The sequence below is a fragment of the Hippichthys cyanospilos genome, chromosome 6 (genome assembly GCF_059441005.1).
Source record: "Hippichthys cyanospilos isolate Australia breed blue-spotted pipefish chromosome 6, RoL_Hcya_1.0, whole genome shotgun sequence".
Classification (NCBI taxonomy): Eukaryota; Metazoa; Chordata; class Actinopteri; order Syngnathiformes; family Syngnathidae; genus Hippichthys; species Hippichthys cyanospilos.
Genome location: NC_142374.1, coordinates 20,650,076 through 20,674,361, shown reverse-complemented (window position 1 = coordinate 20,674,361; position 24,286 = coordinate 20,650,076). Strand labels below are relative to the sequence as shown.

At 37.1% G+C, this 24,286-nt stretch overlaps 2 protein-coding genes and 1 long non-coding RNA gene across 7 annotated transcripts in view; 2 read left to right on the top strand and 1 right to left on the bottom strand.

Moving 5' to 3' along the window:
• Positions 1 to 153: 153 nt before the first annotated feature.
• Positions 154 to 10,400, bottom strand: abhd2b (abhydrolase domain containing 2, acylglycerol lipase b). Of its 2 annotated transcripts, XM_088417040.1 has the most exons (11): positions 10,289 to 10,400; positions 10,056 to 10,189; positions 7,982 to 8,213; positions 6,280 to 6,455; positions 5,036 to 5,203; positions 4,780 to 4,963; positions 3,714 to 3,806; positions 3,547 to 3,648; positions 2,347 to 2,416; positions 2,182 to 2,266; positions 154 to 760 (listed from the first exon to the last, which is right to left on the bottom strand). In XM_088417040.1, exons 3-11 carry the CDS (start codon positions 8,203 to 8,205, stop codon positions 513 to 515), a joined length of 1,350 nt encoding a protein of 449 aa, XP_088273166.1. In that variant the 5' UTR covers positions 8,206 to 8,213; positions 10,056 to 10,189; positions 10,289 to 10,400; the 3' UTR covers positions 154 to 512. The 2 variants fall into 2 exon arrangements, with proteins under 2 accessions (XP_088273166.1, XP_088273168.1); XM_088417042.1 differs by having other exon boundaries at positions 7,982 to 8,210; positions 10,056 to 10,345.
• LOC148422740 (uncharacterized) lies at positions 6,295 to 8,391 on the top strand. Its single transcript, XR_015865895.1, has 2 exons — positions 6,295 to 6,492; positions 7,996 to 8,391. It is a non-coding gene; the product is annotated as an uncharacterized LOC148422740 (long non-coding RNA).
• A 3,706-nt stretch (positions 10,401 to 14,106) lies between the features above and the next one.
• Positions 14,107 to 24,286, top strand: part of mfge8b (milk fat globule EGF and factor V/VIII domain containing b) — a 22,516-nt gene continuing 12,336 nt past the window's right edge. For all 4 annotated transcript variants that reach the window (XM_088416853.1, XM_088416852.1, XM_088416851.1 and 1 more), the window contains exons 1-3: positions 14,107 to 14,277; positions 22,402 to 22,524; positions 23,626 to 23,757. In XM_088416853.1, coding sequence (XP_088272979.1) covers positions 14,208 to 14,277; positions 22,402 to 22,524; positions 23,626 to 23,757 — 325 coding nt within the window. In that variant the 5' untranslated portion in view covers positions 14,107 to 14,207. The remainder of the gene's footprint in view (positions 14,278 to 22,401; positions 22,525 to 23,625; positions 23,758 to 24,286) is intronic.

The window sequence follows — 24,286 nt, the reverse complement described above, 5'->3', positions numbered from 1 at the left end:
ATGTTGGCGCTGAAAAATAGTTCCCTGCAGTTCATTTGTGAATGTAATTCTTTTAAAGATGCATAAAGATGATCAAGTTTTCAAATTTCAGCACCAATCAGTCTATCCTTACTTACCTCCATCATTGAAAAAGAAGAACAAACCCCCATTAGATGAAGTCATTCCTTTATTAAGCTCATAAACAATTGAAAAATTCAAAACAGTCGCGCCAAGTGAGTAAAGTGCATCGTCAGAAAGTTCTCCAGCAATAAATTACCGTGATTCCCCAATCCGATCGGGAGTTTTCAAAAGTAACGCAAGGACACCTGACAGGATCGAATTCATTTCGTGAAAACGCCGTTAAGTTTCCTCTGTAAACTTTGTCATAGTCACACGCTTCAACTTGAGGAAATTGCAGCAATAATAAAAACACTCACGTGCTCCTATACAATAGAAACCGTACAACGGAACCACCTGAGGTCTTACGATTCGGAAAAAGGCAAACAAAATGTTCGACTTCAGTCCGATGATGATCATTGATCGTGAAATAATGGCGGTAGCGAGGGCCAAGCGGCGGGCGCTTCGGACCCCCTGTTCGTGTCGGGCGGGCTTTGGTCGCGGTGGGGCGGGCGGCCGCTTTTCCAGTAGCAGATGGCGTCGGCGAACTCCACGATGACCTTGTCCATCCACGTGAGGGGCTGAGGGAACAACACGGCCCCCTCGAAGAAGCCCAGGTGGCCGCCGTGTTGAGTGAGGGCGAAGATCACGTTGGGCATTTTCTCTGTCCGCACAAAAAATAAATAAAAAAATATCTTTACAACTCATTTATCCTTTTTTTTTTTAGTCCAGACCTGAAATCCCAAGTACCTATTTTTTAATAAATAATTAATGTGTTTTTTTTTTCATGTTATTATTAGTCCAGACATGCACTCAGGTATTTATATCAATAATATTATTACTATTATTTTAATATTATTTTTATTATTTCAATATTTTTCAAGTGTTGAACCTTAGAAAGGCCTGAAAATTGCTGGCACTAAATGAATTAAGAAATAAAGTAATCGATTACTTTAGTGCCTAAGATAATCGATCACTTTTGTACATAATCAATTATTTTAGTACTTAATTCTCTTTTTGCTGGGTTGTCAGTGAATTATTATTATTTATTTTTTTTTAAATAGGATACATATTTTGGGGCTTTAATTGTATTTTTCATCCTATTTTGAAGTTTATACAGTTTTTAATAATGATCAGTGGTTTCTATATATATATATATATATATATATATATATATATTATATATATATATATACATACACATATACACACACATATATATATATATATATATATATATATATATATATATATATATACATACACATATACACACATATATATATATATATATATATACATACACATATACACATATATATATATATATATATATATATATATACATACACATATACACATATATATATATATATATATATATATATATATATATATATATATATATATATATATATATATGTGTGTGTGTGCTTTTTTTTTTTAAACAGATGGTTAATAAATTAATAAAACAGTCCACTGTTTATGCAATTGGGTCAGTAGCATGGAAATCGCAAACCAGCACACACTCGGTTTTAGGTTTCGTGACACACGAGAAGACAAATACTGACTTCCTCCGAATGACAAAACCGCTTGAGGCCAGTTTCCAGCAAACAATTAGCATTCGCGTATGTATAATCGCCCCCCCGGACAAACTGATCCCGATTGCGAGCTCCCGGTGTTTATTTCAGCACGCCCTAGGGCACTCAAAGTGTGTAGACCCAGTTTTGTTTTGGAAGCTGATCTTCAGGCTTCATCTTTAATGAAAACGTCTCCCGCTTCCTCATCAGGAAAAAAAAAAACTGCCATTCACAGACAGTGCTGACTAATTAAATGAACAGAAGAAAAGACTAGCAATGGCAACAATTAGGACACCTTTCCATAGCTAACTTGCTATACTTCCTATGCACTATTTGGGTTTATGATCATGTACATGTGATTTGCATATTGTTGCTACTTTCTGATCATCTCCGATACTTTAGGGACATTACATGGTCTCGACATAAAATTAAAAACGACAGTCATTCTTCTCAACCAAATGGTTGATCACATGACTTGTAGCTGTATCCGAAATTCAACACAAACCTGAGAGTGTGCGCGGGATAGCGAGCAGGGAGCGATGCACCAGCGGGTCGTCCGACGAGTTCATCAGGAGAAGCGGCACGGTGACCTAGATGAGGTTTTGCCGACGTTAGCGAAAGATCTCGTGGGTATAAAAAAAATAAATAAAAATGGCTGTCCGCGTTTCACCTTGTGCATGTAGCGCACACAGCTCTCCTGCTTGTAGTACTCATCCAGTGTGCTGTAGCCGTGAAACTTCCTGCACAAAATCAGAACAGTAAAGAAGAATCCTTTTTGTTTACCAAATACCAACTAAAAAACGTCAGAATAGCAAATCAAAGCGGAAATACACATGCGAGCTTTTACACACAGCAAAATTGAATTCAGTTTCACTTCGTTTCGTCGTAACTACAGTATTTTTTGCGTATAAGCCGCATAAACAAAAATGTAACAGAAAATCATTTTTTGTCATGTATAAGCAGCCCTGGACTATAAGACTCAGGACACAAAATTTATTATTTTTTTACTTTCTTTTCAAAGTGCCTGGTTACAGCAACATAATGCCTTCAACATGAACTGAACATGCCTGTACGTTTAGGAACAAGTCAACACATCACTGATGCACTTGGATTGTTAAAATACAGCACCAACACAACAGTAACCTAAACTTTAGCCTTTACTAGTGGAGAGTGCTACTTAGTGGCAAATAAAATTGCAGATCAAAGTGTCTTCTTGTATTCATTTGTTTACTGAGAGATTGCCCTCTAGTGGGCAGTAAAAAAAAAATGCAGATGAACCGCACTGGCCAATAAACTGCAGGGTTCAAAGCATGAGAAAAAAATTGCACTTTATCATCTGAATTTTATTGAATCAACAACTTTAACACACCTGATTGTGTTTACCAATGGAAAGTGCCCCATGGTGGCAGTAAAATAGCAGTTCAAACTCAAAATCAATACTTCAAAAGCGTATTCTTTGGTCTCCCTTGTTTTCCGGGATTTTGTATAAACTGCACTGGACTATAAGCCTTAGGGTTCAAAGCATGAGAAAAAAGTAGCATCTTATCGTATTAATTTTTTTGCATCAACATAACTCTTAACACACAATTGTGTCTACTAGTGGAGAGTGCCCCCTGGTGGCTAATAAAATAGCATTTCAAACGCAAAATCAAATCTACGATAGTATGTTCTTCGGTCTCACTTTGTTTAAAGGGAGAGTGCCCTCTGGTGGCCAGTTAAATAAAAAACCCTGCAGCTAAGCCGCGCCGGAGAAAAAGTCGCGTGTATCGTGAGGAAAAAGTATCACTTTTTACAGTCCATAATTTACGGTTATTCTTTTAACAGACCGAAAAAATAAAGGTCTACACAAGATGGAGAATAGAAACGATACCTCATGATGCTGTCGTCAATCTGCATGAGAGACGTGGCGGCGCACAGTCGGCTCAGGTCGGCGTCGCTGATGTTGCTGGAGGTCACGCCCAGGAAGCTGTCCCTGCGCGACAACGCCGTAACGCAATTGAGGCTCCAAACGGAACGTGACGTAATTTACGATCCCACCTGTGCGACAAGATGAGCTTCTTCAACTTTTCGGCCAGGACAAAGTTGTACAGCCGTCGACACTGGTCCCACTGAAGGAAAGTTTCCTGGGCTCTAAAAACACGCACGTGCATGTACTTTAAATAATAATACATTAAATATGTTACCTTGTTTATCAAGGAATTTATGCCCCCCCTCCCAAAAAAAAAAAAATCCCCACAGAAGAGGGTACGTTTTTCCTTTTCATTATATATTTTTTTTCTGTTTACCATGTTTTGCTGTTTATTATGAATGCATTCTTGTTTATCATAAAAAAAAAATTATTTTAGTAAACTGCTTGTTGTTGCATTTACAGTAAAGTCGTTTTTCATTTATTATATATATGGCTTGTTTTTAAATTTTACTTAACATTTTTCTTGTGTTTTTTTCATTGTTATAATACATGTCTTTTAATTTAGAGTACAGTGTTATTCTCTTTTTAAGAGTGTTGTTTTTCGTCAACGGTATACTTTTGTTTACTAAAAATGCTTATTGTTTCTCATAAATGTATTTTTCTTTGTTTATTTTCATTGTTACTCTGCAGGTCTTTTTCCATTCACAGTATTTTCTCTTTTTTTTTTAAACAAATGTTTTTTTGTTTTATTAATGTTATTTTATACTTATAAATGCTTAGTTTTCTGATTTTTATTGATTTTCAATCATATTGTATGTTTTTCTATCGACAAATCTTTTTTTTCATTCATTATATATTTTTTGCAGATTAGATAGATTCTAAATCAGTATAAGCCCGCCCATTTTCTCAGGTTTTCCTTAAAATACGCTCCCAAAATTCAAACCATATATTCAAAAGGAATAGGAACATGATTATAGAACTAACCAAAAGGCCAAACCATTTGAGAAATAAAATTAAACTTTTGTTCATCCACTTTCTTTTGAAAAAAGAAAAAAAACAATCCGCATAAAACGAGGCAGCAAAAATTGAATAGCGTTATCGCGAGGGAATACTGTAATGTCTTCCTTTGGTATTAGAATATAACTCACGTGAATATTTGTCTCCACCCAGTACATGACGCCTGTTGGTACCAACCTGAGGGCGCTGTAACCCTGACAGACGCTGACGCAGCACAGCACTCGCTCCTGATTGGCCGGGTTCTCTCCCAGGAATTTGCATACGATATTGCCCCCCAGACTGAAGCCCACCACCACCAGCAGCGTGCCGGGGTGCGCCTGCTTCACATAGCTCACCATGGCCGCAAATTCCCACGTGCAACCTGCGCAGGTGACCGAAGCGCTCATGAACGAAAGGCAAGTGGTGACGGCGGCCATTTTGCTTTCCCGCTTACCGTAGGTGAACATCCGCGGTGACGTCAGCTCCACGTCGGGCAAGGCGCCCAGGTGGTTGAGGACGGCGCAGCGGTAACCTTGGCGCTGGGCGTGATCCACGAAGGTGCGAATGTAATTCTGCTCGCTGTGGTTAGCGATGCCAGGGCAGATGACCATGGTGATGTCATCTGATGACAACAACAACAAAAAAAAACAGGAAGCTTGAAGGCAGAGGTATATATAACGTTTATAACGTTATTTTAATGTATTTAAAAACACATTTTGTTGGCTGAAAAGGACATCACCTGATGAAGGCTTGGCTAAAGACCAATCACGGTTCACCTATTGGTCATGTGATGTTTGCAAGCCAAGTTGTGATTGGTCGTTACCTGAGTCTTGACAGATTGTCCTTTTAATTTGACAGCAAGTGGAAAAATGTTTTCAAAGACATCCATTTATATTGAAATTATTATTATGTCATGAAATTTATTATAGATAAAATAACTCAAATTGGTGACGCTTAACATTTTATTATGGTGTAAATCATTGTTTATCCTTTATTAAAGTGTTTAACTTTTTTCAAACTTTTTTTACACAACAGTTTACTGTTTCAAGCAATTATTTAAAATATTTGGTAATATAAATTATTCCTTTAGCAAGCTCTAATACTTTATGCAAAATTAGTTAATAAATTATGAGAATTCCCTCAATAAATATTCCTATTATTGTGTTAAAACCAAATTCAGGAAGTTTGATGGCAAAAAATTCACAGGTATTATTTCTGCAGTCTATTCTTTGTAAGTAACACAATATTTTCATGGTCTTATGTTTTATAGTGTTTTTTTTTCAAGAAATTCTAAGCATTTATTCAAGATTAATACATTAACTTTCCCCCCCAAAATAATATTAATTAGTAATTATATTTAGAAAACTACAATGGACTAAATTGCTAAAAAGTATTTTTCCTGGGCGTTTGCAATATTTTTTGCTTTATTATGATAGTAAAAACTTATTTTTCACATTCATAGGTTATTATTCCCTCAGATAAAATGTAAGAATGATTTTTTTTTTATCGATTCTGTGATTGTTCATTACAATGCAAAAAATCTAAATTATCCATCAGAGTGAAAATTATATAAAAATTATAAAAAATAATAATGATTATATATAATTATATATATTAATATATTTTGGGGATTATTTTGACTTATTTTTTTATTTTATTTTTTTACGTTGTCATTGCATCACAAAATTGCCATCTGACCTCCTGTGCAGTGTTTGACCAGCGCCTCGAAGAGGTCAAAGCTAGCGGTGGCCCCGTCGGGCATGGGGAGGAGCTTCCGGACCCCGCGGGGCGTCGGGGTGCGCACGCGGCCCACCTTGCCGTAGAGCGCCGTCTGGATGTGGCCGCTCTTCCCCCACAGCATGGGCGGAATGTATCTGCGGAGGCGTCGGATTACATCGCACATCTGAAAAGGTCTGACGCCGGCCATGCTGACTCGGCACTTTTGGGCCCTCACATTCTAGGGAGTGGCCCACAAAAATAGAAAGAGACCCAAGAACAAGATGTTGCTTTATCGTGACCTTTGCCGTCGGATTTGTTTGAGCGGGATGACGTAAAACTAACAGAAGCGATCTCCTTTGCGGCAGGGGAGTCACGTGGATTCTGGAATTTTTGGTGGGGATCCAAAGAATGGTTCGGATCCAGTTTAGCAGCATTTGTTTGCTCAAAACTTTGTGCGGGGGCTGTGGGAGGGATTAGAGGCTTAGAGGCAAGTCTTTCAAATCGGAAGATGCCGCCGCCCCCAAAAAATGACCCCTGTGCAGTATTTGGACCATTTTGGGTCATTTTTTTAATCATTTTAGCCAAGGGATGGCACACCCCTGGTAGGGTGATAACTAAGTGGTTGTGCCATGTTTCAATTTGGCATGTTGTCACCATCTGGGTGAAATTTCAGCTCCCGGGTCTCTTCTTTCAATGCTTTCCCTTGGATGTGAAATACCAAATAATAGATTGGACAAAATACCTCACAAAGCTTAATAGCTTAATAGAATAGAATGCTTTTCTTGTCTTTATATGGCTGTAATACAACAAAATTGGAAACGCTGCTTTGATTTGTTATAATTAACTCATTCAGTGCCATTGACGGCTATAAACGTAAAAAAATGTGTGTCTATATATATATATATATATATATATATATATATATATATATATATATATATATATATATATATATATATATATACACACACATACATATAGATATATATATACATACATATAGATATAAATATGAACAATAAATGATGAAATATCGAATGAAAAGCTTTAGTTTCACAGGGTGCACTTGTTATTTTCAGTGTGTTATTGTTTTGTTTGTTTTAATTCCCTGTCAGGAGCAGGAAAGTTTTCTTTTCAAACCCAATGCAAATTAAAAATCTAGGTTAACAAAATTTTTAATGCTCTGACACAACACTACATTTGTCTACAAATTACGAGTGAATTCATTTTTGATTAACAATTAAGTATAAGACTTACTTTCATACATTTTTAACTCATTCAATGCCAGGGAAGTATTTTCATGTTTTTTTAAGGGTCCAAACTTTCAACCCCAGATACTTAAGTATTGATTTAATACTTAAATATCTATCTGGAAATTGTCCTTTATGGACTTAAGTATCAGTTTAATACCTAAGTATATGGTATTTATTGTCTGGAAAAAAAATAAAAAACCATCCCTGGGATTGAATGAGTTAACAGGCATATTTTCAGACATTACATAAAATCTGACATTTTTAATGTTTTTTTTCCAATGGAAACTTCCAACTTCTTGTTTCATGTTTATGAATAAATATTGCTCTGACGCACCAGCAGGTATTATGGTGCTTTTCAACAATGACAAAAGGAAAACTATTTCCTTGTCATTTGCAAATGACGCAATCCCAAAATGTTCTCCACTTACTCTTTGGTCAACAGGGGGCAGCATTTGAGCAGGTAGCGGGTAAGCGGCGTGTCCTGGTAGCTGACCTCAGGTGGCGACGGTGGACTCTTGAGGTTGAGGCAGCGGACGATGACGTAGAGGACGGTGGCCACCGCCGCCATTTTCACGCCATCAAACATGGCCGGCAGCTCCGAGCCGAAGGAGGGGAGCCCTTCGCCGCCTCCGCCGTCCACCAGCGAGGCCATCGTAGCTGCTGAAGACGACAAAATGAGGGCGTGGACTATTACCTCCAAAAGGTGGAAATTTTAAGAGTTGATTTCTCCGAATGCGAATGGCCGTCGGTTGACCATAACCACTTAGTTGCTCATGTAAGGAAATTCTCCTCAGCCAAGGGATTTTTCCCTCTATTAAATCAGCCGCCGCCCACATGACTTTTACTTGATCCTGTTAAAGTCTCCCAACAAGAACCTCGTGCAACTCGTGGCAAAAATGGAGCCTCTAAAGTCAAACGTGGTCCAAATTGGGGGCTAGCTATTTTACTGCTTTATAGAAAAACAAAAAAGCCACTGTCATGAGCACCATGATGTGGCCATCTTGAAAAAGTACTTTTACTTTATTTTGGTTCTATTTTATTGGGAGTTCACTTCTTTAGTTTCACACTCCAAAAGTGACTTCAATAGGCAAGGATTATTAAATGTTGACTAAAAGATGCTACTTTTTTCTTATGCTTTGAACCCTGTGGCTTACAGTTCATTGCGGTGTATCTACAGTGTTTTTTTTTTTTTTTTTTTTATAGCTACCAGGGGGCAATTTCTATGTAAACAAAGGCAGACAAAGAATACCCTATCGAAGTATTAAGCACGCAATCACACGAAGGACAATTTGGTGCCATGCAGGTTTTTGGAGTGCCCCGAGAGAAGCCACGTGGGCTCGGGGAGAACGCGCAAACTACACACAGGCCGGAGCCAGGTGGATTTGAACTCGGGTCCCTTTAACTGAGATGCGGATGTGCTATTCACTGAGCCACCATTTATCATCTATCTTCTTAATTATCTGATTATACAACCAGTGACTTCAAGTCTGTTGCGGCCTACACGTGACAAAAATACATTTTCTGTTAAATTTTTGTTATTGCGACTTATAATCTACAGCTCCGTATAGTCCCCCCCCCCCCCCAAAAAAAATGGTACTGTATATTTCTTTATTTCTACATATTTAGCTATTCTTTTTTTTTTTTTTTGTATTTTCTTGCCCACCGATTCAAAGCATGTTTACTTCAACTTTCTTTCAGAATTTTAAAATAACTCATTCACTACCAATGACGGCTGTAGATGTCACAGATCCATTTTTACTAGGCAGGAAGTAACAAGTAAAAAAAATCTCTTATCAAGGTACAAGCCAAAAATTAAAATGGTTTTATTTTTTCCCCTTTAATTACTTATTTAACGGATGCCAACTATTTGAGGTTCAAACTTTTTTTAACCAATCCCTACATTTTTTTCAAAATTAAAAAAAAAAACTAACCTTAATCTCATTTCGTATTTTTCCCTTTAATTTCCATACATTTGAACTTATTTAAACCATTCCAACAATAAAGTGTTCAGGGTATCCCCACAACTACTTTCTCTAAATTTTTAAAACCAGAAATAAAACATAATTCCATATCATTCAATGCGTCTCCACATAATAACTCATTGTTTCAACTCATTTGACACAATTCAGTCATTCTGTTATATTCAACAATTCCAAAACAATCCACATCTTTCCACATGCTTCCATAATTTTCCATTCAACTTTCAGCATCCACACGCAGTTTCTCCAGAAATCGCTGCATCTAGTTTCAAATTCTATGATTTCATTTTGCTAGAAAACATCTGAGAAGTCGACCCAAATGACTTCACGAGGTTCTCCGTCATGCCCGTTGTTGAGACCTAATTGTTGTGGTCCACTGACCAACTCATGATCGGTGACATCACATTCGAGAGTTAGCAATGAAGGAAGTGATACCCAGAAATGACGACTTTTCCGATTAAAATATTTATAGCAGTATATTGCACGGATAGAGCTTCAACGGGCGTAAAATGTGGCATAATACCTGTTGCTGCTTCTTCTTAGGTTTGTTCTGCAAGTTGCTCAATTACATCAGAAGTTGCTCCGGTTCGGTTTCTTCTTCGTGTTCTTTATCCCGTCACTCGGCTCGACGTCACGGTGCTTCAACGCCACACGTTACTTTGGAAAAGAAAACGCATTTTAAAGGACGTTTGCGGCTCCGGGAGTGGCTTTCGTGAAGCGCGTGTTTCGACCCAGCTCGGTTCCGCCCTCACTCACTTGTTGCTTATGTTTACGGCCCCGGCCAGAGTAACCAGCTCCGGATGCGTTCAAGCCCACGCAAGAAAAAAAAAATCTCCCGGCTCTGGGTTTACCCCGCCCACGCTCCGAGCTCAACTGCGAACTATATCAAAGGATGACGATTTTTCGCAATCATACCCCACCCAGTATGAATCATGGTTCCTCTTTTGATTCATAAATCATTTCTTTACAGTAATCTTAAGTTATGTTTACACAAGATAAAGTTTAACTCCCTTTTATCAGTTTCGCATAATATCCTACTCTTCTTAAACGCAGCACAGTTTACCGTACAGTACCTCCCATTCTAAACTCAATGGTTTCATCTTAACGTTTTTTTTTTTTTTATATAATCGTTTATTTAATATCGTTTATACAGCAGTTATGATGCATGATAAATGTGGGACGTCACAAAAGTAAACCAGTACTAGTTTAACGCGCATGGAATAAAGATGTGTCACGGTCATGAAAAAAGTTAAAAAAAAAGTACAGTACAGTAGTTTTGGATTGCATGATGACGTAATGTGACGGAAGTCATGCAACGCGGTAGCCATTCCCCAGATTTTCCGCTAGATGGTGTCATTACTGTATTTTTACATTACAGTACGTGGAGCTAGTATGCTATTAAATAGCATTTTATTAAACGTCCGTTATCGAATGAAATTTATATTAACACCCAATGCTATGTTATTGCTAAGAATTACAGCACTAGAAACATTCAAAAATGAACAATTACGCAACTATTGTCGGAAAGTAATTATTCATTTCTTGCACTTAATTTTGTCAGGTGGTGCTACTATGTTGTTTCCAGTAAGGGGATTTCAATACTAAAGTTAATTTGATCTTTTGCTCATGATTGGCGTCAACCCCCCTCCCCAAAAAATAAATACACTCATATTTTAAATCATCTTTCCCTATTGAAATGAATAGAAATGCCATTAATCCATTCCAGAATCTCTTAAAGCGGAAGTCAACCCTTTATTTTCACAGTAAAATGTTCTATGCGGTTTCTATGGTTTAAATTTAGTGGCCTAATTAATATTGCATTTATAGATTATGAATTATGCAACAAAATGTGTTTTTATCAATCTCAGGGGGCAACCGTCAACTGAAAATAACATCACAGTTGCTCAGGTAACGACCAGTCACGGTTCACATGTTTTCTGACAATTTTTTTTTTTTTTTTATGTGATGTTCGCAGTCATTGAAAGTGCACCATAGTCACAAGTTTTTCGGGTGGATTGGATTATGTTCTCCGTCAAGGATTAGGATCAAAGATGTGAAGTAAGTCATGGGAAAAAATTCTTGTGCATACTTAAAGTACTACTAAAATCCTCTGTCTCTCTTAGTGTCTTTACCACTAACATTTTGTCTTTTTTCAATCGAGGAAGAAACTGTTGAGTTGCAGAGTAAATATTTATAATTTTACTGTGTAATTGTCATCCTATGTGCTTATTTTAGTCCTTCTCAAATAGTGGGGTGGGCATTGCTTTTGCCATGTGAAGTGTAATTGCACATCCACGGCAATAGGTGGTGCAGTGGCGCTCTCATAAAAATCTATGCGGGATTTATAAACTTTTTAATGTGATTTAGAAAAAAAATCTGCATGTTTTATATGGTTTAAGATAATGGTGCCTCTGTTAATGTTCCAGATCAATTTATATTTATTCATGTTTTTTTTTTCCAGAATAAAACTGTTCATTTGGTCCAAAATTATTCTAGTTTAAATAAGTATTTTTAAGTATATTTTTTAAATTCCTTACTCTGATGCACTTTAAGTTTTTGTTTTACATTTCAGTCCAACCTGTTTAATTTCAAAAAGTTTTTTTTTTTTTTTTAAAGTTGATTTATATTGCTTTTATCCTTTGTTAATACTGGAAAGGATACAATTTGAAATTTACTTATAACCTTTTTCTAGATAATTACTTTATTTATAGTCACCACCGGGTGCTCAAAATATTTTCTCTTTTCTTTATATATATATATATATATATATATATATATATATATATATATATATATATATATATATATATATATATATATATATATATATAATTGGTAATTTAATTAATTAATGATACATTTAATGAAACATTGATATATTTGATTCCATATTTAATTAATTAAACATTCAAGTATTTAATACCACTTTTAACATAATGTGGTCAAGCTTGACATGTTCACTCGTGAAATATAAATAAATATGAAAACCTTGCAGAAATTCGATATAAAATACTAGCCAAAAAATGTGATGTGACACTGTGATGTGTCTTGAAAAAAGACATGTGACACACTTTTTTGGCATTCTAGGTCCAATCAACCTGAGGACAAATGCACAAAAGCTAAAATTAGATATTCGTGATCATCATCATCTTTTTCTTCTTGTGCGGTTTGAACAAGTGTCCAAAATCGAAAAGGATACTAATAACTGCAGTCTCTGCCTTGTTACTAGGCTACAAAATCATGTGTGCTGATGACGTTCACACGACTGCCAGTGTTGCGAGACATACTGTATGTCCTTACGTGAACCACAAAAGAGGAGGCGCAACACCACAAATAATCCAGCTGAATCAAAACTGTTGCTATGCTGAAAGACACATTTGCTCCTGTTTTTGTCTATAAGGAATCTTTAAATGGGACACGGCTAAGTTGTTGAAGACGTTCCCACTCAGCTCCTCTATTTGTCCACTGTTTTTGATGGGAAAAATGCAGTGGTGAAATATTTATGTTATATTTATGTAAAATATTAATATTAATAGTTATTTATGTGTGATATACTGGTACACTACTACAACAACAATAAGCATGAGTAATATAATGTATTTGAGAGATATTGATCAAAGCAGTAAGCAAGTAGATGACCTAGTTAGTTGCATGTAAACATCAATCCACTCATCAATTGTGCTTTTAACCCCTGCTTGTCTGGGGACTTTGCACAAGCCTGGCCTTATTATCACCCAATTTGGGCTGATTTAGAAAGGATCGTAATATATTTTTACTTTCAAAATGTTCAGTGGTATCGGCTCAAGGATTAATGCAAAAATTGGGGGAAATGCCTGATTTTTCATGGGGGTTTCAATATGTCCAAAATGGACAATATTTCCAACTTTGAATGGCAGTAAATGAGCCTGACATGGGCTAAATTTTACACCTATCGGGTCTACCACTCGACCTCCCGTTTTGCAAACATTTAGAAGGGACGTCAGTGTGGACATAATGAAAATCATCATGTTTTGACAATCCATGCAATATTTTAGCCTCCTCGATTTTTTTTTTTGTATGCTATAAGACATAGCCATGAACTACTTTCTACAACCACCAACTGCCCTAAGGTGAAAAACAAGTCAACAAAGAATTTTCTGCTTACATAGTTTGACCGCCACTCAACGGAATGTTGCAAAAATCACAGTTATATCAATGTCATGGATCTCATCTATATATATATATATATATATATATATATATATATATATATATATATATATATATATATATATATATATATATATATATATATACATATATATATATATATATATATATATATATATATATATATATATATATATATATATATATATATGTGTATACTGTATACTTAGAGAGAGAGAGAGAGAGACCCCTAAACATAGGCTAGACACGTGATGTAGTACCCTTACAGTTTTTCTCATCAGCAGTGGAGAGCAACTTTGGGGGTGTGGCCTGCATGTAAATCTAGGCTCCCGATTGGCTAAACGCCGATACGCACGTGCCCCGGTCTATATAAGCCTGGTGCTTCAGAGTTCATCGGCGCGAGCTTTATGTGTATCAAGAAGGGAGGTCAAAAACAAACCGCTGTGTTTTTCTCAACAGTATTCGCCTAGACGTCACCAACACGGCAGTGTGAAATTTGTCAGAAATGAAGGAGCAGGCACTTTTGTTCCTTTTGGTGCAACTTTTTACTGCTCGACTCTTCCCGGTCGTGAACGGTAAGTCTACTCCTCTCCGGTTTGTTTTTGTTGTCTGTTGATGACAGTTGAAAAGGGCAATGTCGACGGCTGTTTATTCGCTTTTGTATCGTGGGCTCCCCCTTTTGTCTTTCTTTAGGAATGTGCCGAGAGTTTAATTCCACTTTTGGCGAAAGTAACGCGGCTAATTCAACTCCTTGGTAATAAATTTAAAGCGTCGGTTTTGTGAGACGTTTACGTGACGGTTTTCCGGGTCGGAAAAATGAGTTTCAAATTTTGTTTTAGGAGAAGAATCAATGAAGAGTCACAGTCTCCGGCTTTTATTTCAGCGAACGAACTCAAAGGCAGCGGTCGTGTATTGTGACCCCTTTCGAGTCACGTGATTAACCATTATACTTGTTCAGCCGTAACGTCATGCCACTGGGCGTCTGGCATTGTTTGCATTTGAATGCATCAAACATGATGGACTAAAATGGCCTGATTCTTTTCCTCCCCGGCTTCCCTTTTTCCTCTTTACACGCATTCCAATGGAAGTGAATTAAACTATTGCAGAGTTGAATTCAAGTTTTGGACTGTGAACTGATTGTTTTTTTTTTCTTCTTGCACGAGGAAGTTATGGTTGTCATTATTTCATATTATACTGTTAAAGACCATTGTAAAAATAAAACGTGTTTCTGTTAAACAGGAACACATTTAAATTCAATGAAACTAATAAATTGAGGAATCTCATGGACTAGTGATGCACTAGCTAGTTTCAATTCAACTTTTTGTTTCAGTCGTAACTTATGTTAGCTGACATTTGAATGTAAACAACCAATTCCGGTCTTCCTAGTTTCAGGGATAGAATGTTTCTTTTTTTCATATTTTCCTCTTTGGAGTGCTTTTTCCTGTGGGTACTCCAGCTTCCTCCTTGTCCAAAAACATGGAAGTTGATTTCAGCGAAGTCCCACAATTGTCCTTAGGTGCGAAAGATTGTTTGTCCATTTGTGGCGTGCGATTGACTAGCGACCAGTTAAGGGTGTAACCCACTATTTTGATGTTTTAATGTCTCCTTATCCAACTCGGAAAAACTTGTCAATTGTTGCTAGTTTTTGTGTACTTTGAAGTTGTGTGGAAGTGGTTGAAATCTTTGATCGATAAGTGTCTTAGCAAATTTATCAATTTTAAATTCGGTGAACATATTCTGTTTTTTACTTGAAAACTCCAGTTTTCTTGACTAATACGCTTCGTGGCAAGAAGACAGAATATGTTCATGATTCGTTGATGCTTAACTACTCGTCAAGGGGTTGGAGGTGGTGCTGAATGATGTCTGACATCTAGTGGTGAACATTGTTATCACTACTCAAAACTTCTTTGTTACTGTAAACATTTTTTCTAATTAATTCACGGCCACTCCGATTGTGTATGTAGCTCAGATGTCACTAGTTACACAGCATTGATCGGAATAATGTATGCAATAAATCAAAACGACCAACTAAGAGGATTTTTTTTTTGGCAGAAAACAAGCGATTCCCGATTAACCGTCCTTTTAATTTCATAATCTGTAATGAGTAAAATAGCTATTGTTTCCTTCTAATGCATTCTATAGGTGTGATTTATACACACCAAGCGCATGAAGAAATTAATTTGTGAAGTTATCAATGCACTGCTTAGAAATGAATGTGTTATTGTTTGTTTAATCTCAGTGTTTGTTATTGATTTTATATTATGTTGCCCTTTTTTTCACGAATCCAGGACGTGAGTGCATTGAGTTTTGTTGTATTTCTGTTAACTGACAATAAAACTCTAATTTCTAAAGTATTTTCTTTAAAAAAATCAGTTTTGCCTTGCAATTTGCATTGCGTGGCACAGTTAACTAAATTACACAGAAATAAATTCTCAAATGTGTTTGTTATGCGTAATTTAGGTTGTGCTATGTGTTTTATTATGTTATTTATATTAAATTGACTAGCTTGCGTGTAATGATATTGAAGTCGATTCTTTGCACAACCTTCCTTGCATTGCTTGTAAAAATTAGCTTTTTATTGAATGAGTTAATCAGCTAATTTCATGATTGTACATTTAACGATGTAAGATTATGATATGGATTTATGTGTGATAAATAATGACACTGGTGTTACGTTTTTACAACTGATGTAAATGGTTTGAGTACATTAAATTAAAATCTCCAAATATCGGCCATTTGGCCCATTATTTTTGACTGTTTGAAGGCCCAGAATTGGCTTACCGTGTAATAAGTTGGGCCCTACTAAATTAAAAAAAAAAAAAAAACATTCAATGGAGTCTATAATATCTTATCTACTTATATAATAGCCTTAGAGAGTCTGTTAGTCCGTATTTTTTTTTCCAGTTTAAGAGTCTAAAATGTTCGTCAAAACATGCCCTTAGGATTCCCGATAACGAAGCTTCGTGCCTGCACCAGACGAGAGGAAACAGAACATAACGTCACGTACGGCCTCGGGCTTTGAGAACGCCAATCCAAACATGTTTGTCCCTCAATACGCCGCGTAGGTGCGGCTCCGCCGGCTGACCTCGGCATTGAGTCACTTGTCAGGCTCCCGCCAACACAGACATGTCAATGAACCCGCCCACACTTACTGGAACGTGCCCAATCGCTTTGTTATGGCCGCTGCCGGTTGCTTAGGGTTTAATTTAAGGTGCGTAATTTTTAGCGGCAGCAATTTACCAGATTATCGGAGCTAAAATGGAAGAGCTTTTTGCTTTTCCCTCAACGAGACCTCATCAGGCAGTCGAGTGAACCGAGGCTAAATATAGCCATTCGCCTGGCCGCTACTTTACTGATTGCGCACAAATTGCAAGCTTGACACTGCTGATCAAACATTATAATACAGCTGCCTTAATTAACGTTTGGATGGCTGTAACTCGGGCCGCAGGATTATGGCCAAAATAATCGTGATCAATAATGAAATTAAAATTCTTGTTTGGTCAAACGTTTATTTATTGCCCTTTTTTGTAAACAAGCAGTATATAAACGTGGGTTCGAGATTTATTACTTACAAATAATAATAATAATAAACATAAATAAATTAAGTAAATAATAATTCAGGCAAATCTCAATTGACAGCAAGGAATCTGTGAAAAACTCAACGCCCTTTCACACTGGTAAATAATAGAGTGAAAAAAGCAGAGGCTTTTGTCTTGTAAACATGTGGGAAACATTGCCCCCTGGTGGTAGGATGACAAAGTGCTTGATTTGACTGACTTTTTAAATGTTAATATAGCCAAGGATCATCTTAATTAATCCTGGCAGCCACTATTGTGATCGTGATTGAAATTCGATAGTCGCTACAACGTTCTCACTTTTGTCTCCAACATTAGATCGATTTTTCAGATTTAAAATAGCTTCCTTAATGAATGTTTCATTGAGAAATGGAATCTCATCTAATTCCGGCCTCCTAATGTCTGGCAACCCATTTTCCAATCTGTCACGTTGAATATTTTACACTCAGCTATCACATAGCACGAATGACCACAGAAAAAAAAAAAACATTTACAACAAGCAAATGTCGTATTTAAAAGGTGACGAAATGCTTGACAGCGCTGCTTACGAGCTCGTTTTGTTGACGATGCGTGACGCTCGCGTGTATTTTTAGCAGCTGGCTCTAATGTTTTTATTTTTTTTAGCGCTGCAGCAGATGGCTGTGCGGCTCTGGAGCGGCACTTAGAGATTACACAAAGCTCACCTGCAGCTGGAGCCCGCTAAGCCTGCTAATAAACAGGCTGGGGTTACTTGAGGCTCGCTAGTGTTTCCTCACATCCGCTTTCTCGCGCTTCTGTTGTTCCCCTGAGGTGACATTTGGCAGGAGTTCATTTACAAACAACCATTGGTTCCTATTTTCCTTTGTATTGTCTTTATATGTTCAATAAATTAAATTAAATTCTATACAATGTGTTTAGTACGTTCAACTACAAAAAAAGTGGCCCTTACATCTTTCTATTTTTCTCTACTTGGTCCTCAATGAAAAAAGTTAGGACACCCTAATTTCAAGTCTCTGTGTGACTCAAATCAAGTACTTCGTCCTACCACCGGGGGCAGTGTTTCCTACATGTTTGCATGACAAAAGCCTCAGCTTTTCTCACCCTAATATATTATTTACCAGTGTGAAATGGCATTGAGTTTCTCACCTGATTCCTAATATATACAGTGCTCGCTGTCAATCGAGACCCAAAATTGGTTTAAATATGTTTGAAATGACCGAAAATGACATTTTGACTGCTAATTGATGAAAATTTGCTTAAAAGTAAATAATGTGCTTGCTTTTAAGTACGCTTATTTTTTTTCATTGGTTAGCACACAGCAAGTAAGTTAGCCGTGTGATACTGTGTGCCAAGTTTTTGCAATTAATTATTATTTACTTCATTTATATTAGTTTATTATTATTATTATTTGTAAGTATACAAATTTTGTAACTTTTGTATACTGCTTGTTTTTAAAAAAGGGCAATAAATAGACATGTTTGACCAAACATGATGTATAATCGTGATTTAAATATCAAAATAATAATGATTATTGTTTTTGGCCATCATTTCTTTCTTTCACCAATCTCAACATAAACGGAACAATATTTGTACTAAATCATGGTCGACGCCCTTATTTTCATCTAAATCTACCTTGTGTGTTATGTTATACACATTTATTTATGTCTCATATCTCCGTATTAACTCATTCAGTGCCAAAGACGTATTTTTACATCTCTTTTAAGAGTCTAGTCATATTTTAGGGTTCTCAAAGTGTTCATTTGGGGCATTTATTTACATTTTATATTGTAGTTTAGTTTTAAAATCATTGTATCTAGTTTTGAGGCACCCCTTGAACTTCCTCCTTCTTGTGCTCATTCCCGAAGAGTGAACGTCGCCATAACAAATAAACAACTTAGCCATCCTCCCATTATTTTGACCCTCTTTAGGCTTGACGCCGTCTTCTCTCTCAGCATCACATGACTGCCCATTTCTGTCCTCATTCCTTCAGGATTAAGTTTGGCAAAATCACATTAGACACTCCGTGTCGGGCCGAGGCGTCGACGGTGACTCACCGGGGGCGACGACAGCGCAGCGCCCTGTGGGAAGGAATTGTTCTGCCAAGCGCAACCTCTCATGACTTCCCAATCTGTCGCCGCACTTCCAATCTAGCCGAGCTCGTTCCAACCACAATATGTAATGCTTCAGGCTCGGCTGATGACATTTCAAGATTTCTACTTTTTTTTTTTTTTTTTCAACCTCCAAAAGGCTGCCAATCAAAACGTAATAACTTTGTATTAAATCATCACGTGGCATTGATGATTATAAACATCAAAGATCCGTTTTTTTTTTTTTGAATGAGTTAATTTCGCATAAATCTCAAAGTGAAACATGCCAAAGCGTTACAGCTTGCTGGGCTAAAGTTCACCACAGAGCAAGAGGATGACTCAATGTTTGGGAAGCAGATAAGTGAAAACAGGAAGTCATTACTGTAGAATCGAGATGATGTGTTTGTGTAAATATTGAAGCCACAGCCTGTTATTTAAAGCTTATTTAAGCCATAAGAAGTTCAAAATATTCGGAGCCATCAGCGTGAAACATGATTGGGTTTAGTGCAGAGTGTCAAGTAGAAGATGCACCCAAAAACGTCTGTTAGGCTTTCAATCAGGTTTGTTGCTGTTGTGTTGGTGCAACATTCTAAGAATCCGAGTCTGTAGGTGTCATGTTCAAAATATGTTGGTGCTGCTCTTATATCTAAACATGCAGGCTCGGTGTTGACAAAAATCTTTCTCGATGTTCTAAACGTCTTTATAGAAGCCAGAATTCATACTTTGCAAAATAATGCTTATGTGTTTTTCCCGAAGAGCAGATGGAGCTCTTTCCTTCTCAGATCAATTTTGCAGCTGAGCAAATTTAAGCAATAATACCCGTGAAATCCTTCGACAGAAATTCAGCACCTTTCGCTGTGTGTTCTGCCTCATGAGCGCAGCTCTGAAATCTTCCTGTTTAAGGACAAGATAGGAAAAGTATTTCTACTCCTATCTGTTTCTATCTTGTTTACTTTGACGGCCTTATCCCAGCGCTGGCATCATAACTGGGATTTTCCGGGAGGCTTCGGTGGTTTGACCTTCGTCTCATGCCCAACCGCCTTGACTGATGACTCACATCATCTCCGCTCTACTTTTATTAGCCTCGTTGCTCATCTTTGCCACTTGCTATTCGGGATTTGTGAAATGAAGGAAAAAAGGGAAAGTTGTTGGGTCTTCATGATAAAAGAAGACTCCCGACAGATGTGAAGCTTCAAGGTTATGGCAGAAATACAAACAAAACACCACGTTGGAAGGTCCTTCATTTAAGTAGCCTCGTCTGATTCTCGTGCTTTAAATGGATTACAATTAAACCGAGCCACGTTGTTGACTGCGCCTTATTTTACGCATAGATTAAAATAGCGGGCTGCACTTAGCACTTCTAATTACAGCCCGTCTAATTAGATTATCTTGCGCCGCAGTTTGCAAAGAGTCAAACGATTCAGACAAAGCGACAACGTTCTAAAATTGGCCCGGGAATGACATGTCTGCGAAACGTTATTTTGCTTTCCTAAAAATAAACGCACGCTCCGTCAGGTCTGTTTTCCTGGAGGTGAGGCGGCAAAAGCTGTGAGAAAACAAGTCAGCGCCACATTTTTTGCATGTTTTGGCGACACTCAAGCTCAAAAGCATCAATTTTCAACTTGCAGTCTGACCTCAATAACAATTATCTGGGTCGTAATTGTTAACTTGGCCTCTGCCTTTCCTTTATTCATGGTTGTAGATCCTATACTGTACAGTATATGTACAGTATCATTCTCAGACTATTTTAGTCAAGGAATGGCAAACTCCTGGTAGAGTGACAATTTGGTGAAATTTCAGCTCCCAAATGTCTCCTTTAAAACCCTTGCGCACACACTTTGTAAACTGTACACATTGCATTTTTTTTCCTAATTTTATAAATGCTTTTAAAGGCGTAATAATTTATAAATATTTTTTTCCTTCAACCACTCAAATTGGTCAGTGGCATCAGTACTATCTATACATGTGTAGGTTAAATTCATCAACACCCAGGAAAAATTGAAAATGGTCTGTCTTTGTAGCCTGTGAAGTGATGGAAATAAAGGAAATAGGAAATACATTCCATTGACGAATATCAAATAAATATGAACAATAAATAAATAAATATTTTTGAATAAAAAGCAAAGTTTCACAGAATGCAATTGTTATTTTTAGTGTGTTCTTGTTTTGTTTGTTTTAATGCCCTGACAAGAGCGGGAACGTTTTCTTTTCAAACTAAATGCAAATTAATTGGAACCTTAGAACAGCAGAAAAGCCAGAAATAAAACCAATGATGTCACCTATTTTCTGGACTCGTTGAATGAAATACAACTAGAGATACCAGTACATATGTAGTTCCAAAGTTTTCTTAATCAGACATTGATAGCAGAACTCACTGTTTTAAGACTTATAAAGAAATCAACTCATTCATGTCTTTATAGAGTATAGACATTTCCCAGGTACAATTTTACAGTTTTTTTTTTCAAATGTTAGGATAAAGGAGAGTCTCAAAATATTTTCTGTATAAATAAAAAAATAAATAAACTACCTGGCATTGAATAAAACGTAAAAACACGTCTTTGGTATTGAATGAGTTTTTTTTTCTTTTTCTGCTGGTTACGAGGTATTTCACATTACTTGTGCATTATTAAGCCTGTGACCCTGAACCAAATTCATGTGAAATTGCAACTTTGAGCGTGTTCAACTTTGGACGTTTACAGAATTTCCACATCTGTCTCCAGCTTTTGCCCTACTCATCTCGAGTTCCCCCGTTGATTTTAAAAGCTGCGAGAGTCCAATCGCGGGCAAATTTCCACCACTCTCCCGCTGCCCGCTTGTCACTTTGGGGCTGCGCCGACGCTTCCAGTCTTTGTTTTGTGTTCACACCCTAGTTGAGATTACTCAGCTGTTCACACCATTGTGTCCAAACTGCAACAGTTTACTTTCTTTGCGCTGCACAACTGGTATTATGTAACGAAGGCAAAGTATAAAAAAACAAAAACAAACCAAAAAAAAAAGACAAAACTTCAGCAGGCAGTATGAAAGGGGCTTGAAACCCTTCTCTCTGTTTTTTATGCAGGTGATTTGTGTAAAGTGAATGTCTGCTCTAATGGTGGAACCTGTGTGACAAGTGAAGGAACGTCCTTCATTTGCATCTGTCCCGACGGCTTCACTGGAGAAACCTGCAATGAGATCGAGACAGGTGAACCACAAAAATGATCACACATGCATGCCAAGATCAAAGGTTATTGAACTTTGTAGTCTTTTTCGAGAGTTTTTGATACGGCTCTGAGATTTGATAAGGAGCCAATATTAGTGTGACGGTTTTCAAAGTCAAAGTTCAAACAGGAGATAATATGATTGGCTGCTTGTAGAGACGAGTCAACGGGCTGTCTCTTTGAATATAAACGCCACACGCTGATTCGTTTTTGGTTTTCTCAGCACGCATTGAGGCACACTGTTCTAAAAATAGCTTTAGTAGCATAATCAACTAGGTATTACGGTATTTTTTTTTTTGGTGGTATATTTTTTTTTAACTCATTCCATGCCAGGGATGTATTTTCACATTTTTTTTTCCTTTTTAAAAAAGAAACATTATATCCCCGATACTTAAGTATTAAACCGATACTTAAGTATATTAAAAACATTAATTTCCAAATTCTGAAGTATTAAATCAATACTTATGTATATGGGATTGAATATCTGGACTCTTAAAAACGTAACAATACGTTCCTGGCATTGAATGAGTTAAACTCATTCACCGGTAAAAATGAATTTTTGATGTGTATAACCACCACTGGCAGTGAATGATTTAAATGTTGTCCTGCAAAATGGCAGATAGTTATGGCAGTATTATTATTTGCCGCAAGTATTGCATTTTTCTTCTTGGATGTAAACCAGCATCATATAGTAACCGAATATTGAACTCATTCACTGCTAGCTGAGTAAAAATCTTTGACGTCTATAGCCGTCAATGGCAGTGAATGAGATAAAGGTTAGCTTGGGGATGAATAATTCCCATTTCTTTTATACATAATTCATTATGCTCATTATTTCATTGTTATTATTGGTCACGCGTGTCTCATGACAAAATAATATTTAGGCTTGAGTATGCTGTTTTTAAATGATTCTTTACAATTTTGGAATTTTTCAAACTCCTCCAATGGAAAGACATCATCAACTTTCTGCTTTCCGCTTCGTAAACTTTTGACACGATACGCTGTTAGCTTTCAAATGAGCGGTTCCAGTTTGTTGACAAAGCCATTACGGACGTTCGTACGGACGTAACTTTCTGGTCCACAAGGTCCTTGTTCGCCCAACCCGTGCAAGAACGACGGCATCTGCGCAGCGACGGGCCACTCCCGCCGCGGCGACGTCTTCAGCGAGTACGTCTGCAAGTGTCAGCCGGGATTTGAGGGTGTCCATTGTCAAAACGGTGAGTTTGCGTGCCCCACTATTTGCCATTTTCAAACATTTGATTATCTTTTCTCATTATAAGGAAGAATTTTATTGTCACATGCATAGTAATACTACACAATGAAATTCTTATTCTGTTCACTTCCCCGAGCAGACTATATTCCGCAAAGTAGGCAATAAAACAAAAAAGAAAAAAAAACAGTAACAGAGCAATAAGGGCAGTAATAACAAACTACTAATAAATAAATAGACTTATATTCTGAGCATATTATGGGCTAGATGGAGTGTAAGAAACCATATACGTATGAGCACGAATGCAAAATATCATGTCGTGCAAAATATTATGTATCTAGCAGCTTTCCTGCACTGTGCAGGATTTGTAAAGTGCATGTGTGCGTGCGGTAAAGTGACTGGTGATGAGGCGGATTAGTGCATGCGGACACCTTGGTTCCTCTACTGTTTGCACATCGTCAGAACCGGTCCACGGATGACGCAGTCAACGCCGCCATACACACAGCGGATTGGGTGTTGAATGTCTGGATTGAAAA